At 43.4% G+C, this 17,446-nt stretch overlaps 1 protein-coding gene across 1 annotated transcript in view; it reads left to right on the top strand.

The window, feature by feature from the left end:
• The window catches only part of LOC122558097 (sodium/hydrogen exchanger 10-like), a 373,845-nt gene that overhangs the window by 254,261 nt on the left and 102,138 nt on the right, over positions 1-17,446 (top strand). Inside the window, exon 21 of the mRNA XM_043706417.1 lies at positions 8,030-8,128. Within this exon, the coding sequence (XP_043562352.1) occupies positions 8,030-8,128 (99 nt within the window). The remainder of the gene's footprint in view (positions 1-8,029; positions 8,129-17,446) is intronic.

Below are 17,446 nucleotides of genomic sequence, written 5' to 3' on the forward strand. Positions count from 1 at the left end.
AGATGTCTGCCCCCTGAAATGCAGCAGGAACAAGAGAGTTCTCAAGGATATAGGCATCTTGGCAGCTCCCAGGGTACCTGCTGCAGATTTTAAGATGTGGTGCTGATGGTCACAGACTGTTTGCATATTGATTGAATGGAATCATTTTTTATTAATTAACTCATTTGGGTTATGATATGGCCCTCTCCACAACCCTTATGTAGAATCGATTATACCTGCACATGGGAAGTTAACTATGTTGCTAAAGCCAACTGCAGAAACTATAGCATTGACCTTGTCTTGAGGAAACGAGATGTACGTGGTGTGATCTGGTGCAGCTTGTATTGGCATTAAAATTAATTCATTTTGTGTGTTGAGGACAGATCAATCCCATACAGGTGAGATCCCACATAGTGGTTTCTTGGAAGGAACCAGATGCACAGAAATTCAGCACAACTGTCACCTGGATGGCTGTTGAGGCTGCACAGGCACCCAATCCTTTGTGTTGCAAGCCCTACTCCAGGACCTGACATATTTCTATAATAATGTCCAGGACATCCTGAGCCTGCAGCAAAGCTATGCGTCACTTATCTGGAGGAAATGGCACACAGGACAAAAGACCTCCGTATCTCCTGCACATCCCGAAGGGCTGTTCAACCAAGAGTCAAATTGAAAAGCAAATATTTAAGGAGATCTCAGATATATGTAAGAATGATAGGGGATGCTAACTTTCCCAAAATAAACTGAGACTGTCATAGTGTTAAGGGCTTGGATGGGGAGGAGTTTGTTAAGAGTGTAAAAGGAAATCTTCTTATTTAATATGTATATCTACTAGAGAAGGAGGAATTCTTGACCTTCTGTTGGGAAATAAGGCAGGGCAAGTGACTGAAGTATCAGTGGAGGAGCACTTTGGAGCAACTGATCATAACTCTATTATTTTTTAAATAATTATGGTAAAGGATAAAACAGATCAAAACGTTAAAGTTCTAAATTGGAGTAAGGCCAGTTTTAATGGTATTAGACAGGAACTACCAAAAGTTGATTTGGGGATGCTATTCACAAGTGAAGGGATGGTTAGGAAGAGGGGGGGCCTTTAAAAATGTGATGATGCGAGCTCAGTGACAGTATGTTCCAGCATTTTCATTTAATCATAACAGCAACAACAATAACCCCTGGTGTGACTGTATCCAAAAATATTTGTCACACTTGCAATAAACCTTGTGGGGAATATCACAAACAGAACGGGTCTTTGTTAAAGTGAGCACTTAGCATTTGCATCACTTAAAAATGACAGCTTAATAAACTCCTACATTCAAAGAGTCATAGAGATGTACAGCATGGAAACAGACCCTTCGGTCCAACTCATCCATGCTGACCAGATATCCTAACCCAATCTTAGTCCCACCTGCCAGCACTCGGCCCATATTCCTCCAAACCCTTCCTATTCATATACCCATCCAAATGCCTTTTAAATATTGTAATTGTACCAGCCTCACCACTTCCTCTGGCAGCTCGTTCCATACCGTATCACCCTCTGCGTGAAAACATTGCCCCTTAGGTCTCTTTTATATCTTTCCCCTCTCGCCTAAACCTATGCCCTCTAGTTCTGGACCTAAATTGGAAAGGGACTAATATACTGGCAGGGAGATTTGCTCGAGCTACTCAGGAGGATTTAAACTGGTAAGGTGGTGGTGTGGGACCCAGGGAGATAGTGAGGAAAGAGATCAATCTGAAACGGGTACAGTTGAGTCAAAAAGTCAGGGCAGGCAGGGATAAGGTAGGACTAATAAATTAAACTGCATTTATTTCAATGGGAAGGCAGATGAACTCAGGGCATGGTTAGGAACATGGGACTGGGATATCATAACAATTACAGAAATCTGGCTCAGGTATGGGCAGGACTGGCAGCTTAATGTTCCAGGATACAAATGCTACAGGAAGGATAGAAAAGGAGGCAAGAGAGGAGGGAGAGTGCCGTTACTGAGATAGCATTACTGAGGAAGGATATTCCCGGAAATACATCCAGGGAAGTTATTTGAGTGTAACTGAGAAAGAGGAAAGAGATTATCACCTTATTGAGATTGTATTATAGATCCCTAATAGTCAGAGGGAAATTGAGAAACAAATTTGTAAGGAGATCTCAGTTACCTGTCAGAATAATAGGGTGGTTATGCTATGAGATTTTAACTTTCCAAACATAGACAGGGACTGCCATAGTGTTAAGGGTTTAGATGGAGAGGAATTTGTTAAGTGTGTACAAGAAAAGTTTCTAATTCAGTATGTGGATGTATCCACGAGAGAAGGTGCAAAACTTGACCTATTCTTGGGAAATAAGGTAGGGCAGGTGACTGAGGTTTCAGTGCGGGAGCACTTTGGGGCTAGAGACCATAATTCTATTAGTTTTAAAATAGTGATGGAAAAGGATAGACCAGATCTAAAAGTTGAATTTCTAAATTGGAGAAAGGCCAATTTTGATAGTATTAGGCAAGAGCTTTCGAAAGCTGATTGGGGGGGCAGATGTTTGTAGGTAAGGGGATGGCTGGAAAATAGGAAGCCTTCAGAAATGAGATAATGAGAATCCAGAGAAAGTATATTCCTGTTAGGGTGAAAGGAAAGGCTGGTAGATATAGGGAATGCTGGATGACGAAAGAAATTGAGGGTTTGGTTAAGAAAAAGAAGGAAGCATATGTAAGGTATAGACAGGATAGATCGAGTGAATCCTTAGAAGGATATAAAGGCAGTAGGGGTATACTTAAGAGGGAAATCATGAGGGCAAAAAGGGGACATGAGATAGCTTTGGCAAACAGAGTTAAGGAGAATCCAAAGGGTTTTTACAAATACATTAAGGACAAAAGGGTAACGAGGAAGAGAATAAGACCCCTCAAAAATCAGCAAGGCGGCCTTTGTGTGGAGACGCAGGAGATGGGGGAGATACTAAACAAGTATTTTGCATCAGTATTTACTATGGAAAGGGACATGGAAGATATAGAATGTAGGGAAATAGATGATGACACCTTGAAAAATGTCCACATTACAGAGGAGGAAGTGCTGGATGTCTTGAAATGGTTAAAGGTGGATAAATCCCCAGGACCTGATCAGGTGTACCCTAGAACTCTGTGGGAAGCTAGGGAAGTGATTGCTAGGTCCCTTGCAGAGGGTAAGGACAAGCCAGGGAACTATTGACCAGTGAGCCTGACGTCGGTGGTGGGCAATTTGTCGGAGGGAATCCTGAGGGACAGGATGTACATGTATTTGGAAAGGCAAGGACTGATTAGGGATAGTCAACATGCCTTTGTCCGTGGGAAATCATGTCTCACAAACTTGACTGAGTATGTTGAAGAAGTAACAAAGAGGATGGATAAGGGCAGAGCGGTAGATATGATGTATATGGACTTCAGTAAGGCGTTCGACAAGGTTCCCCATGGGAGACTAGTTAGTAAAGTTAGATCTCACAGAATACAGGGAGAACTAGCCGTTTGGGTACAGAACTGGCTCAAAGGTAGAAGACAGAGGGTGGTGGTAGAGGGCTGTTTTTCAGACTGGAGGCCTGTGACCAGTGGAATGCCACAAGGATCAGTGCTGGGTCCTCTACGTTTTGTCATTTACATAAATGATTTGGGTGCGAACATAAGAGGTATAGTTAATAAGTTTGCAGATGACACCAAAATTGGAGGTGTAGTGGACAGTGAAGAAGGTTACCTCAGATTACAACAGGATTTTGCTCAAATGGGCCAATGGGCTGAGAAGTGGCAGAAGGAGTTTAATTCAGATAAATATGAGGTCCTGCATTCTGGGAAAGCAAAATTTAGTAGGACTTATGTACTTAATGGTCAAGTCCTAGGGAGTGTTGCTGAACAAAGAGACTTTGGAGTGCAGGTTCATAGTTCCTTGAAAGTGGAGTCGCAGGTAGATAGGATAGTAAAGAAGGCATTTGGTATACTTTCCTTTATTGGTCAGAGTATTGAGTACAGGAGTTGGGAGGTCATGTTGCGCCTGTATAGGACATTGGTTAGGCCACTGTTGGAATATTGCGTGCAATTCTGGTCTCCTTCCTATCGGAAAGATGTTGTGAAACTTTAAAGGGTTCAGAAAAAATTTACAAGGGTGTTACCAGGGTTGGAGGATTTGAGCAATTGGGAGAGGCTGAACAGGCTGGAGCTGTTTTCCCTGGAGCGTCGGAGGCTGAGGTGTGACCTTATAGAGGTTTACAAAATTATAAAGGGCATGGATAGGATAAATTGACAAAATCTTTTCCCTGGGGTTGGGGAGTTGGTGGGATATGAATCACTCCAACAAGTAGGACCATAGAATGCTTCAATTTGGTACTTTGGCAGCATTAGTCCTGTTAAAGAAAAATGGTAAGAGAGTATAGCTGCTGCTTGAGTACTGAGAAATTGCCTCCCAACACCAAATCACCTAAGAAAGGCATCATTGTACATCAGAGCATGATGCAGTTCAGTGTGAAAAGGAGTCAATGCCCATGCAGTCTATGAAATCTTGCATTATCTTTGTGCTTTGTTGCTCACTTTTAAGCTAACCTGTAATTACTCCTGCTGCAGAGAGATGAGCATCTTTCATCTGCAATGATGAGTGACATCATCAAGATTGTTTGCACCCCATACTGTTCGACAATCCTATTCTTTTTAGCATTTAGCAACCTGAAGTCTTATGGCCCCTGTGGTGGTTCCCCACAGAGGTTTATTGCAAGTGTGACAAATGGAACTAGCTACACAGAAAACATTGGCCTATTTTGCTGGCGATGGATTCCCCCAGGTCCAGCAGCTCATTGATTATACCCACATTTCCATTCGAGTACCAACCAACCAGATTCAGCAGCAGAAAAGGATTTCATGTGTCGAATTTGCAACTGATCTGTGACCACAGGAATCTTGCAAGTCTGCACTTAGTTCCTTGGCAGTTATCATGATTCCTTCACCCGCAAGAGTCCCAGGTATCATATCACTTCAGGCCAACATTCAGACTCCATTGGTGGCTGGTGAGGGTGCAGCTTATCCCTTGAAGATATCATTTCCAGGCTTATGATTTCCACACTGTAACTGAACCATTGAGGCCAATTTTCCAGCCAGTACACATATCTGGATTATCCATTTACCATTTTTATCCTATCCATGCCCCTTATAATTTTGTAAACCTCTATAAGGTCACACCTCAGCCTCCGATGCTCCAGGGAAAACAGCTCCAGCCTGTTCAGCCTCTCCCTATAGCTCAAATCCTCCAACCCTGGCAACATCCTTGTAAATCTTTTCTGAACCCTTTTCTATTTTTATAACTGTATAAATAAATGAAAACAGAAACACAGCAAACATCACACAGCTTACCTATGGTGTGAAATTTATGGGGCCTGTGATAGTGGCCACGTCCATACTGTGCTCCGTTTAAGTTGAGGATGAGTTGAATGCAAGCTGCTCCATTATATCTACATCTGGCTGAGTTGCTCCTGGCTCTCATCCTCACCTTGGAAATGTTCATGGGGGCTCTTCCACAGTCTTCGTGCTTGCATCATTGCAGGGCCAGCCTTTTCAAAGGATCTTAGAGCATGAATGGTTCTTGTTAGAGAGTCTGAGGACAGAAGATGACAACAGTTCACTGAGAAGTGCTCTCTTCCCCTTCGGAGACCTTTCACATGTTTCAATCCCTTAACGGTACCATTGGTAGCTGGTTGAGGTCATCCCCAGGTCACAATTGGCATCCGTACCTTATATCTCTATGCCATTAACAACACTGAGTGTTCCACAAGACTGAATCTCATTTTCTTTTGTATGTCAGAGCACTGCTCCTGCTCCCACTTAAAGTGGTGCTACAATTGGCTGTCTAAGAAGGTGGGTATTCTTTCAAAGAGAAGCTCATGTTTAAGTGCCAGATTATTGCCAGATTGTAAACAACAACTTCTTGGACTCCTCTACTGTCTGCCTCAGGCAATGCCTCTGAAAATTTTCGAAATTCATTGCCCAAGACCTTCCTTTTCTGTGACGCTCAACATCTTTGCCATATAAGTCTTCGTTGTCAGCCCTCAGAAGGTGACTTCCCACAACTGGCAACTTCACTTTGTTCTTCTTCCTCACTTGTAATGTGATGTTTACTCAGTGGCCCAACCCCAAAAAGAAAAGTAGGTTCATACTCCACTGCAGTGGTCAGTGGCTGTGTCTGTGTTGGAGATAGGATTGTATGGTGCTGGAATCTTCCTCTACTGAGGAAACAGACACTGTTCATGTTCGGTTCCTTTGTGCAACCCATGTTGCAGGCTCTGTAGGCGAAACAAGGAGAGGAAAATGTTGAAGAGAACTGAGACAACTGAACAGATTTTTCAGCACGACCAACTCCATAGGCCATAGATGTCAAGGAGCTACAGTATATATTTGCCAGGAATCTCCCCTATGCCCTTCATCTGAGGACAGAATATCAAATGATCCAGCTCTTGCTGGTTTTCAGCCTTGCCAGCATTAATGTCCTACCATAACAGCACTGCACAATATACAGTGCCATTTCCTTAATGGCCATCAGTTGGTGCAAGATTGGTAGTTGGTGCAGGGATGGCATCCCATCTTTTTCTGTATCATCTCCTAACTATTAGTATGCACTTTGCCTGCAGGAAGAAGGGAAAATGATGCATGAGAAGGTTACCATCCTTCAACACTCAGATTATGACACCTACATAAACTGTTGTGTTGCTATAATTATGTCCCCTTCTCATTTTGGCCCCACGTGAAGGTGGACTGACATTCAAGTGATACAACTGGACACTTGTAATGATGTTAGGGTGCACAATGTGCATGCTGCTCTATACAGAGTTGGAGGTCTGGCAGTTGAGTGCCACTGTTATTCGAGGAGAAAGTGAGGTCTGCAGATGCTGGAGATCAAAGTTGAAACTTTATTGCTGGAACAGCACAGCAGGTCAGGCAGCATCCAGGGAACAGGAGATTCGACGTTTCGGGCACAGGCCCTTCTTCAGGAATTCCTGAAGAAGGGCCTGTGCCCGAAACGTCGAATCTCCTGTTCCCTGGATGCTGCCTGACCTGCTGTGCTGTTCCAGCAATAAAGTTTCAACACAAACCTGCCACTGTTATTCATCTTCCCAGATCTCATAATGGTTTTGAAGCACTTGTGGTATCGGACTCATGTCCTCATGGTGTCTTCATAACTCCTCATCTCCCTCCAGCTTTTGTCTCCTGGACCAAAGTTTGGAGAGAAAACCAATAGCCTTTCAGCCACAACCTCAGGTAGTCATCAGAAAATCTGGAAAGACTCTGTGCCCTATTGCCGCAGGTAATTTCTGCCCAATCTTATTCACCTCGCTGGCCAGCCAGCTCTACAGTGAGTGACAGGCCCTGTCATGTCAGTTGCTGCTCTTTTAAAAGGTCTCTCAAAGACTTTGTCCTCCCTCCAAGCTGCTATTGATATTGCACAGTGTCGTCAATCCAAACTCAATTCTCTTTGCACATAACTGATCAGTGACATTGAAGAGGCATGGAGTCGGGGCCTAGAATTGTAAACCCAGCCACGTGAGTATTCATGCAGTATTCACCAAGGGTAAATTTACAAAACAAGTTTTATGTTATCTTTAACAGATGCTAACAGTTTTTAATTGAGAGTCTTCTCCTGCAGTTGGATTATAAGATAAAGCAGTAGGTTAAGTTTTTGGAGCAGAATTGGATATGTTTCTTTAGTTGTGGGCTCAGGCTCACCTCTTTTCCTAATGATTGAGAAGTCCAACTTGAGTGCAGGCCCAGGAAAATATTCCAATATACTAATACAATACTCAAAATTGAAATCACTTATAGGCTTTACCAGTCATCGGATTGGCGTCAGTGTTCCAAGTTCCATGACTTTGCTTCATATGACTCTCAATAAGGTTGATGCAATCAATATTAAAGGCCAAATTATTTCTATGCTCTGCTTAAATGCATTTATATCTCATGCTATATTGAGGTTTATTACTTTTGGGACTCATAATGTAGCCCAGATGGTGTATTTGACTTGTTCTTACTTTTTTAGCACTCTCATTCATTTGAAGTTTACTTTTTTGTTTCAGTATAAAGCAAAGCTACTTTATTTTGACTATGGTGACATCGTTGTGCACCAGGGTGAACAGCCACGAGGAATTCATCTCATTGTATCAGGAATGGTTCGGGTGAGTCTTATATGAAAACAATCATCCAGACTAATAAGAATATTTTCATCCCAATTGAAACAATTAATTTATAACTCACTTGCTTATTGTTTGGCTTATTGCCGAATAAACTTGGATTGGCAATACTTCTTTTCCTTAATATAGGTATGATGTTGTGGACCTCATCAAAAAAAAGGAATAATCAGCCTATCCCTGAGGCTGAGAGAGATAGAAAGCCAGAGTTATGGCAAATGGGCATATTATGGCTGAAGGAATGTTTATAATGAGGTTCCCCAAATTATATATGACCTAAATGCTGGTGTACGGAGAGCAATTTCAAAGTTTGTGGATGACACACAACTTGGGAGAATTATAAATTGTGAGGAGTACAATGTAGAACTTCAAAAGGACATAGTAATATTGGAATGGGTGGATAGATGCCAGATGAAGCTCAGTGCACAGAAATGTGAGGTGATGCATTTTGGAAACTGACGTGTATTTGGATGTCACTGAGGGGAAATAGGTAGATGAGAAAGAGGAGGTAAGGGGACCCCAGAAATACTTGTCCATGAAAGGAAGAGGAACCATTCTTGTGATTCTTTGGTGAGAATCAATTAATGCTTTTCTCTGGCTTATCAGCCATTAAGGAACGTATGTATACTGCTGTTCTTCATCCTCAGAAAGATCCACACCCTTAACCAATGACTTTTCTCCGGCTTATCAGACATTAAGGAACCAAAGTACACCATCTTATAGTTCCCTAACCCCACACCTCCTAATTCTACCTCTTACCCAAAATCCACAAACCTAACTGCCCGGTTGACCAACTGTCTCTGCCTGCTGCTGCCCCACTGAACTCATCTCCTCACATCTTGACTCCTCCTGTCCCCCTCCTCCATGTCTTTAAATTCCCCAGCCTCCAACACCTCATCTTCACCATGGACATCCAGTCCCTATACATGTCCCCCCCACATGACCAAGGCCTACAAGCACTCCGTTTCTTCCTCTCCTGCCAACACAGCAGTCCATCTCCACCGACACACTCATTCAATTGGCAGAATTGGTCCTTAACCTCAAAAATTTTTCCTTTGAATTTTTCCACTTTGTACTATCAGAGGGGTAGCCATGGGCATCCACATGAACCCTAGTTATGCCTGCCTCTTTGTTGGGTACAAGGAACAGTCCCTCTTCCACAGTTACACCAGCACTGTCCTCCACCTTTTCCTCAGCTACATTGGTTACTGTATCAGCGCTACCTCATGCTCCCACAAGGAGGTTGAACAGTTCATCAACTTCACCAACACCTTCCAAGCTGATCTCAAGTTCACATGGACCATCTCCGACTCCTCTCTCCACTTCCTGAACCTCTCCGTCTCTGTCTCTGGTGACCGACTCAACATGGATATCAATTTCAAACCTGCCGACTCCCACAGCTACCTTGATTACACTTCCTCCCAATCACCATACTGTAAAAATGTGATCCCTTATTACCAACTCCTCTGCCTCTGCCAAGGATGAGCAGTTCCACTCAAGGGCATCCCAGATGTCCTCCTATTTCAAGGACTGCAATTTCCACTCCCATGTGATCAACAATGCCCATCAGCACATCTCCTCCACTTCCCTCACCTCTGTCCTTAAATCCCAACCACAACGAAGATAGAACCCCTCTGGTCCTCACCTTCCACACCACGAATCTCCAGATACAGTGCATTATCCTCTACCATTTTCACCACCTACAGTCACACCCCACCATCAAATATTTATTTCCCTCCTCACCCCTATCTGCGTTCCACAGAGGCCATTCCCTCCGTGACTCCCTCGTTAAGTCCATGTCCCCCACCACCCCACCCTCCATACCCAGTATCTTCCCTTGCCACTGCATGAGGTCTAAAAGGACCTCAGTGCACACCTGACCTCTCATCTCCGACCAAGGCACTAAAGGATCATTTCAAATCTGACAGAGATTTTCCTGCATATCCACCTACCTCATCTACTGTGTCCGTTGTTCTTGATGTGGTATCCTCTACATTGGGAAGACAGAACGCCAACCCATGGAATATTTCAAGGAACATCTCTGGGATGCATGCACCAAACAACCCCACCGCCCTGTGGACAACCACTTCAACTCACCCTCCCAATCAACCAAGGACATGCAAGTCCTGGGCCTCCTTCACTGCCAAATCAAAGCTGCCCGACAACAGCAGGAAGAACGCCACATCTTCCACCTAGGGACTGTCCAACCACATGGCATCAACATCGACCTTACCTAGTTTCCAAATCTCCACTCTTCCCATCTTATCCCAGATTCAAACCTCCAACTCAGCACTGCCTTCTTGACCTATCTTACCTGACCATCTTCCTTCCCACTTATCCACTTCACCCTCCCTACCAACCTATCACAATTACCTCCTACCTACATCCACCTATCACCTCCCATCTACCTTCCCCCCAGCCCCACCCCCAACCCCCTATTATCTCTCAGTCCCCTTCCACCTCCACAATTCTTATGAAGGGTTTATGCCTGAAATTTCAACTCTCCTGCTTCTTGGATGCTGCCTGACCTGCTGTGCTTTTCCACTGCCACACTTTTTGACACTGCCTCTCCAGCATCTGCAGTCCTCACTTTCTCCTGGGATTAAATAGATAACAATGAAGCCAGCTGAATGAAGTCCCACATAGGTGGATAATGGTGGAGAGATTTGGAGGAAGATGGGGTGATCCATTGTGTTATTAAAAGTTGGGGAGAATGGGAAAGGATAGTTTACATTTGTGAAGGCCACATAGATTGTCAGGACTAAGGGCACAGTGAGTGAGACAGAGGCCAAGCAATTATATTTGGGAATTTGTTTCAAAGTGGGAATTTAGTGCATAGGAGAAAGATAAACTTTAAGTAGGGTTTACTGCAAGAAATAAACTGTCCTGAATGAGGAGTTTGGTGAAGGGAGGGACAAGTGCATTTTTCTTTTGCTCTTTTTTCAGACTTTGGTATTTGATGTCCAATTCTGTGTAACAGAAGGAGCAGATAAAAATCAACATTTGATGTTATTAGAAACTGTAAAGTTTATCATTGTTGTGAAAAACGTTTACTGGCAGTGTTGAAACTTAATGGGAGGTATGGGCTGTATTCATTATAAATTAACAATTAATTATTAATTAACATACATTAAAGATGGCAGAGAAAGTGATGTGCTGTGATTACAGAATATGACAGCTTTAGATGCCTGTGAGATCAAGGGGAAACATACCTGCAGCAACTATTTGCCCCTGCTGGTACATCAACTCCGAATAATTGAGTTGCAGGTTGACCTGCAAACCCTGACATATCAGGGAGAGATACATCAAATTACCAGACGCTATTCCAGGAGGCGATCACTCCCCTTTGGATAAGATCTTCTGATTTGGTCACTGGTCAGGCACAGGGGAGTATGGCTGCAAGTGATACAGGTAAAGGGGCCAAACCCATGGACTGTGCCCCTACAGATTTCCAGGCTGATAACAGCCCTCTTTTGGCTGGACAAACCCTATCAAAATCTAACACCGTTTTTGACATGTATTTGGTTTAATACACTTGTAGTGTGCTCACTCTGCAGGCAGCTGGCACATGCTATGGTGTAAACTGACATTTCAGTGTGCAGCAAAATGTTCCCCTCCCCCCAAATAGTTTCCCTACTGACAAACAGCCTATGTGTCTGCTCAAAACAGCAAAACTGTTAGTGCAGATTGCCTTTGACTCTGGCTAAAGTGGCAGCATGCTAACAGGTATGACATGGCAAGACAAGGATGCTACAAGCATGCAGATAGAAGGCAGATAGAACAATGCTAAGGCAGCAAGTGAACAGATCCAATGCCTGCCCTTGTGTGCATAGCGTCCCTGTTGCAGTCTTTTAACACTAGTTGCCAATGCACCCTGCAGTAAAAGTCTATACTTCCTAAACAGCCTGCAAGTGGATTAGAGAATGCCATGATGGTCATGAGGGAACACAAATATCAGATGCTCATATTTGTTGATGAACATTGTGTGGGGATGGAAAGTGTTGATCATGCCCTGACATACTATTTGGTGCTGAGAAAAATGGAAGTTCCTCTCAGCTAGCTGTGAGCTGAAGTCACCAGGTACCTGCTCTGATTTCCACATCGAGATTTCTTGACATCTAGCTATACAGTGCATTTGGTAGCTCAGGAAAATAAATATTAATGATGTGAGTTGTGGCATTAATAAGGCATTTAACAAGCTATAATCCCTGCTGTATAACAAGCCATTTAGGCCTGAGAGAAGGAATTTCATCACTCAGACGATTTAGGCCTGAGAGAAGGAATTTCATCACTCATCAATCTTTGGAATTTTCTATCCCAGAGGGCTGTGGAAACCCAGTCCAAAATGTACCCAATGGACAGATTGTCATTAGTGTTTAAAAATGTATGAAAAGGACATGGAGATGGTGCAGGAATATAGAAATGAGGAAGATGTCAGCCAAGACCTGGAGTGGCAGAGCAGGCATGAGCATCTGAATGACTTACTCTTGCTCCTATGTTTCCATTTCCCTTTAACAGTTAAAATACCCATCTTTACTCCATACTTTTAATACCCTTACCAAACCAATCTATCATTCTCAGTTTTGAAAATTGTAAGTCAAATGATGTCCTTACCCTTTTACGTGTCTTGACTTCCTTTATGCTGTATGTGGGAAAGCGCTTTTCTGCTCTTCATCGACCTCTAATTTAAAAATCATGCCACCTTGTTCTGCATAATCCAGAGGAAATAGTTTCTCTGTATTGACCCTGAAATGTACATCTTTGAGATTGCTCTGGAACTTTTTAAAGTCAGTGGAATACAAGCAGAATTTTGCAATTTGTCCTCATAATTTAGTTCTTTTAACCTTGGTATAACTCTGGTGAGTCTGTGCACTACCTTCTAAGGCTATGACATCTATCCTGACATATGGTGCTCAAAGTTGAATAAAATACTCCATATGGAGTCAGACCAAAACTTTGTTAAACAAAAGCATCAATTCTTCACTGTTCTATTTGTTAAAATGAAATAGTCATTACTCGTCCTCAAGTGGATGTTTCTCCATGTTGCAAATGTTTCAACTTCAGCATTCTGAGAGTTGTAGGCAACTTGGTAACAGAAGGAAAGTTCTGTGAAAATATCTGTTATATTCTGGGCTTGGGCCTGTGAGCAATAATCGAAATTGTGGCACTGGAAAAGCACAGCAGGGTCAGGCAGCATCCATGGAGTGGGAGAATCAATGTTTCAGGCATAAGCCCTTCATCAGAAATGTTGGGGGAGGGAAGGGGGTTGGGTGATAAATAGGAGGGTGGGGCTGAGGTAGCTGGGAATGCCATCAGTCGATGCAGGTGGGGTTTGATGGTGATAGGTTGGAGTGGAGGGTGGAGTGGATAGATGGGAAGGAGGATGGACAGGTAGGACAGTTCAAGAGGGCGGTGCTGAGTTGGAGCTTTGGATCTGGAATGAGATGGGGGAGGGGAGATGAGGAAACTGGTGAAGTTGACGTTGATGCCATGTGGTTGGAGGGTGCCAAGGCAGAAGATGAGGCGTTCTTCCTCCACTTCTCGGGTGGCTTGGATTTGACGGTGAAGGAGGCGCAGGACTTTCTTGGTGGAGTGGAAGGGGGAATTGAAGTGGTCGGCCACAGGGCAGTGGGTTTGTTTGGTGCATGTGTCCTAGAGATGTTCCCTGAAACATTCTGCGAGATGGAGTCCTGTTTCCCCAATGTAGAGGAGACTGTATCGAGAGCAATGGACAGAGTAGATGAGGTGTTTGGATGTGCAGGAAAATCTCTCTTGGACGTGGAAGGATCCATTGGGCCCTTGGACAGGGGTGAGGTGTGAGCGCAGGTTTTACATCTCTTGCAGTGGTGAGGGTGGGTTGTTGGGGGGGGTGTAGATCTAACAAGAGAGTCACAGAGGGAATGGTGTCTGCAGTGTGCCAGTCGGGGTGGGGAGGGAAATATATATCTGGTGGTGGAATCTGATTGTAGGTGGCGGGAATGGCAGAGGTTAAAGCACTGTATTTAGAGATAGGCGGGGTGGAAGGTGAGGACCAGGGGGGTTCTATCCTTGTTGCAGGACTTGACTAGAGGAATTTTAATTCGAAACTTTAATTTTGAATCAGTGAGAAAGGACAAAGGATGAATTGGAAGGATTTTGAATGACTTTTTTGGTGCTCTTAGCTTTATTATTAGCTACTGGTCAGTGTCAGGGATCTGATTTGTCAACATTTTACAAATTCTGAATTTAAGTACTCCACTAATAAATTATATTTGCAAGTAAGAAATATTATGATACTTAAATATGACAGCAAGTTTTATGCCTCAAACGTTTATGGTAAAAATTGTACAAAATAAAGCTTTTTATAAGGCATGACTCTTTATAATCCTAAAATTCACTTCTGCAGTGATAATGTCACAACAATCTCTCGGTCTTCACTCATTGTATTTTTTAGTTCTATTATTAGAAAATAGTTCTGTTTCATTTTTTTGAATGAGGCAGGTTATTAAAAATTATAAATGCAGGAGATTGAATCTAATTTATTTGCACTATTGGTTTATTTCATTTGAATTCCTTAATTAAATATATAGCCTTGCTCAGTTCCAACCTACCATTGTTACGTTTGTATCATGTATGCCACTAGTAAGTAGCATTGGTTTTTGCTAATTAAAAAGTGTTTATACACTCTCAACAGAGGTCTGGCAGCATGTTGAAAGCTATTATTGCTGTAGTGAGCTTTGCCTTGGCTGTGCTCAGCCATAACTCAACCCACTTTCAGGTCTCCTGATCAATCTGTGATATCAAATTATCAATGGAGATTAGTTTATACGGACATTAAATCACCCAGGATTATCACTATGCCTTTCTCACATGACCTTATTATTGCCCAGGAGGTCATATGCTACAAGCCACATTTTAACTTTGTTTCTATTTCAACCCAAACCGATTCCATAGTTGGTCTCAAGTACCAAGATCATCTCTTTCTGCTATACAACAGTATTCCGCATTAACAGAGCTACCTCTTCACCATAGCTTATTATACTTCCGAAGCATCATGTACCTTTAAGTATTCAGACCTCGGTCTTTGTCACTTTGCAGCCATGTCTGTGTAATGGCTGCCAAATAAAAATATTTATTTCTGTTTGTGCTATAGGATCATCTGTTATGCATCCTGTGTGCATTCAGAAACAGATCCATTAGTTCTGTCGTTCATTATTTTTGTAATTTCTAGTCTTATCTGCTAGTACACTTCGGTTTTTATGCTGCCTCTTCCTGCAACATCATTATTTATTGCAACATCGCTATCCTGTTGTGTCTTCTCTAATCAGTTGATCCCACCTTCCCAAACTTCTGTGACTGCCACTATTTAGTTTAAAGTTCTCTCCACTGACCTAGATATATGGCTCACCTGAACATTTGTCCCATCTGAGTTCCGATGGTGAGCACCTCAAAAATACAAGCCCCACTTTCTCTGGTATCGATACAGTATCCCATGAATTAAAACCATTTCTCCCACACCAATCTTTCAGTAAAATTAATTGTTCATCTTATTTACCTTATGCAATTTCCTAATGCTCAAGTAGTAATCTTGAGACTATCTTTAATGATCTGCTTTTAAATTAGTTCCTTGTGACTCAGACTCCCTTAACACTACTTCTTTCCTAGATTTATCCATGTCATTGGTATCAACACTGGTTGGCTGTCTTCTCAGTTACCAGTGATGTTGTGAATTTTGACATCAGACAGGCAACACAATCATTGGGATTGTCGCTGTTGGCTGCAGAGAACAGTGTTCATCCTCCTGACTGTTCTCTTTGATGACTATCATATCCCGAAGACTTCTTGTACCATGGTCCTGTAATCTGCTCATTCATCCCACAGCCACTGGTTTTAGCCTTGCCAGTGGCATTCACCAACCTTGAACCTGTTTGACAATTGCAAAGGCTAAGGCTTCTCCCTTTGTACATGCCTGGCTTGCAGCCACATTCTCCTGTTGCCAACTACTGACCAAATCAGAAGACCCTCTCTTAAAAGGTATAATCACTTCTGGAACAATGTGTCTGGGTAACTTTCCCCCTTCTTTTTGTGTCAGTATTTGCAGCTCAGCCTCCAGTTCATATACAGAGTTGAAGCTCTTCAAGACGCAGACACTTAGTGGATCACAACAGCATCCAGTAAACCCCACATTTGCAACACATAAGCTGACCCTGTCTTCTTTGTGTCATAGTTTAATAAAGTAATTACGTAATTAACTTAATGCTTTTCACTCACACTAGTTTCTTACTTTCCTACTTCTGGTGTCTCACTAAAGAAAGTACGTACAAATGAGTTAAAAAAGTGTGGTGCTGGAAAAGCACAGCAGGTCAGGCAGCATCCAAGGAGCAGGACAGTCAGCGTTTCAGACATGTAAGCCCTTCATCAGGAATGTGGGGGTGGGGTTGGGGTTGGTGGCAGGGCCAAAGGGGACTGAGCGATAAATAGGAGGGGGTGGAGCTGGGGGAAGGTAGCTCGGAAGGCAATAGGTGGATGCAGGTAAGGGGTGTTGGGTGATAGGTTGGAGCGGATGGGTGGAGTGGATAGATGGGAAGGAAGATAGACAGGTGGGAGAAGTTCAAGAAGGCAATGCCGAGTTTGAGCGTTGGATCTGGGATAAGATTGGGGAAGGGGAGATGAGGAAACTGATCAAATTGACATTGTTGCCATGTGGTTGGAGGGTCCCTAGGTGGAAGATGAGGTGTTCTTCCTCCAGGCGTCGGGTGGCTAAGATTTGGCGGTGGAGGAGGCCCAAGACTTGCATGTCCTTACCAGAGGGGATGTTGAAGTCGTTGGCCACAAGGTGGTAGGGTTGTTTGTTGCGTGCATCCCAGAGATATTCTCTGAAATGGTCTCAGGTTGGCATCCTGTCTCCCCAATGTAGAGGAGACCACATGGAGAGCAATGGACACAGTAGATGAGATGTTTGGATGTTCAGGAAAATCTCTGCCAGATGTGGAAGGATCCTTTGGAGCCTTGAATGGAGGTTTAGGGGGAGGTGTGGTTGCAAGTTTTGCACCTCTTGTGGTGGTAAGGGAACGTGCTGGGAGTGGAAGATGGGTTGGTGGGTGTGGACCTAACTAGGGAGTTGCGGAGGGAATGGTCTCTATGGAAGGCTGATAAGAGTGGGGAGGGAAATATATCTCTGGTAGTGGGGCCTGACTGTAAGTGGTGGAAATGGCAGAGGATGATGCATTGTATCCGGAGATTGCTGGGGTGGAAGGTGAAGACATGGGGATGGGTTCTATCCTTGTTGCAGTTGGAGGGGTGGGGTTCAAGAGTGAAGGTTGTTTG

Source organism: Chiloscyllium plagiosum, chromosome 16 (genome assembly GCF_004010195.1).
Source record: "Chiloscyllium plagiosum isolate BGI_BamShark_2017 chromosome 16, ASM401019v2, whole genome shotgun sequence".
In the NCBI taxonomy this organism is placed as follows: domain Eukaryota; kingdom Metazoa; phylum Chordata; class Chondrichthyes; order Orectolobiformes; family Hemiscylliidae; genus Chiloscyllium; species Chiloscyllium plagiosum.